Source organism: Protomyctophum bolini (genome assembly GCF_963924005.1).
Source record: "Protomyctophum bolini genome assembly, chromosome: 23".
In the NCBI taxonomy this organism is placed as follows: Eukaryota; Metazoa; Chordata; class Actinopteri; order Myctophiformes; family Myctophidae; genus Protomyctophum; species Protomyctophum bolini.
The window spans coordinates 25,461,234-25,463,733 of record NC_137884.1 but is presented as its reverse complement, the minus strand read 5'-3'; the positions used below and the strand labels follow the sequence as shown (position 1 = coordinate 25,463,733).

Below are 2,500 nucleotides of genomic sequence, written 5' to 3'. Positions count from 1 at the left end.
TGCTCTGGCTGGCCAGCGTCTGCGCCCCCCGGTGGCTGAAGCGGTGTCCGAACGACAGCCACTCCTTCTCCACCAGCAGCCGGAAGCCGTCCAGCGTGCGATAGTACGGGTCCGACAGCAGCTGGACCAGAGACACCACCTGGTGGAGGAGGAGGGGTATTGCATTGCATTAAGTTCCTGACCACACAGGCATTTAACCTTAATTCTGACCCGAGATCAGATTCTAAAAATGTCTTCTATATGTGTCTTCAATATTCTGATATTAACCTGAGGGCATTTATTACATGGCTGGGTTGAATGCTTGATTCTGATTGGTCAATCGCTGAATTCAGCGGTGAGTTATGTGTTGATAATGACCGCTCCGCTGTATAACGGACCTCTGCCTAATAAAAACCAGCCACGCCCGCTTGATTTACTGCCGTTTCCAACATGACAGCCATGATGTAAACACACACACACACACACACACACACACACACACACACACAAACACACACACTAGTGCCACACAATGTCATTTACAGCTAAACGTTGCTCTCAAATAATGCTTTTGAAAACATTTGAGCGAGAAATAGACTCGCAGTAAAACCCGGAAATGGATTCGATTTGATCAACTCCACTTCCTTGTTTTTCCGACAGCACTGCAGGCTGGCCAGACGCAGCCCAGCGCCAACTTATGGAATACTTGTTCTGTTGTGTTTTGGGTCAATGTATTCATTTATTATGTTAGGTAGACCACATATTACCAGATATTATGCCTTACATATTACCTGTGTAGGGACGTCCCAGCTGTGTGTACAGTCTATATAGTACAATACAGCATCCTCTGTAGACATTTTTTAATCCCAACTCAAGACTCACCTCTTCACTCTTGCTTTTAGTTGAGTTTTAATATGTGCGTTCCTATACCCTGTCAGTCCTGACTGATTTGCTGCATGTGGTGTTTTTATTTGTTTTTTCTCTTATGTTTTTATACTCTTATTATTTGTTCTTTGCCACTGTTCCTTCATTTTAACTACTTGTTTTATTGTATTCTATTTTTGTGTCCTGCCCTGTGAAGCACTTTGAGCTGCATTTATGTATGAAAGGTGCAAATAAAGTGTATTATTATTATTAACCTGTGTAGTGACGTCCCAGCTGTGTGTACAGTCTATATAGTACAGTATAGTATAGTACAGTGGTTCTCAAAGTGGGGTCCGGGGACCCCCAGGGGTACTTGAGGGAGTTCCAGGGGGGACCCAGCTAAATGATAATTTGGAACCAAATGGACCCTTATGGGTCTGTAACTCAGTGTGTACAAATGGAACACTCTTTGTACACACTATAAATTGGGGGTCCCAGAGTTAGAAATGCCATTAAACGCGTAGACTAATGCTTGTCAAACTGGGGGTCCTTCAAATGAAACGGGTTGAAAATCTCTGCTATTGGGGTCCCTGGCATATGTTGCTGATTAGTGTCAATTTGGGGGTCCTTGACATGAAAAAGTTTGGGAACCACTGGTATAGTATAATTATATGTATATACCTGTGTAGTGACGTCCCAGCTGTGTGTACAGTATATTATAGTACAGTATAATTATATTTATACCTGCGTTGTGACGTCCCAGCTGTGTGTACAGTCTATTATAGTACAGTATAATTATATTTATACCTGCGTTGTGACGTCCCAGCTGTGTGTACAGTCTATATAGTACAGTATAGTATAGTATAATTATATTTATACCTGTGTAGTGACGTCCCAGCTGTGTGTACAGTATATTATAGTACAGTATAATTATATTTATACCTGTGTAGTGACGTCCCAGCCGTCCTCCAGGCTGACCATCACAGATGATCCAGTGTCCAACAGCTCCACCACCAGGACAGAGACCTGCAGCACCCTGTGTAACTGAGACACGCACGCACACACGCACACACACACACACACGCACACACGCGCGCACACGCACACGCACACACGCACACACACACAAAGAAGGTTACATTGCGGTCAAACCAGATACAACTGCTGCACATGCTTATTAACCCACAGAGGGTTAGGGTACATAATACTACTACTACTACAAACATCAAGGATAAATTAAGTAACATAAATCAAACATCTAAAGATATATAGCTCGCTGCTTAGCAGAAAACAGAAATAAATAAAAAACTATTATGTAAAGATATATTGAAATATATCTTCGTGCACGCACACGCGCACACACACACACACACACACACACACACAGAGAGAGAGGTGGGGGCTGTGCACCTACCAGGACCATCCACTCGGACTCCTCCAGGCATCGGTAGAAGCTCATGGCGGGGTCGGAGGTCGCGGAGCTGGGGACGCACGCCTTCATGAGCTTCTTGAAGCTGTTCTTCACCTGCCGCACGTCGCACACCTCGATGGGGACCACCTCCCATTGCTGGAACGAGTCCTGTTTACCCCCCTGGGAGGGGGACAGGGGTACATGTTAGAGTCCTGCTTACCCCCCTGGGAGGGGGACAGGGGTACA

General features: G+C 45.0%; 1 protein-coding gene across 1 annotated transcript in view; it reads right to left on the bottom strand.

Moving 5' to 3' along the window:
* sbf1 (SET binding factor 1) overlaps positions 1–2,500 on the bottom strand; it is an 87,112-nt gene that overhangs the window by 16,993 nt on the left and 67,619 nt on the right. Inside the window, 3 exon segments of the mRNA XM_080757664.1 lie at positions 1–139; positions 1,786–1,887; positions 2,258–2,434. The exon segment at positions 1–139 is cut by the window's left edge and continues 47 nt beyond it. Coding sequence (XP_080613790.1) covers positions 1–139; positions 1,786–1,887; positions 2,258–2,434 — 418 coding nt within the window.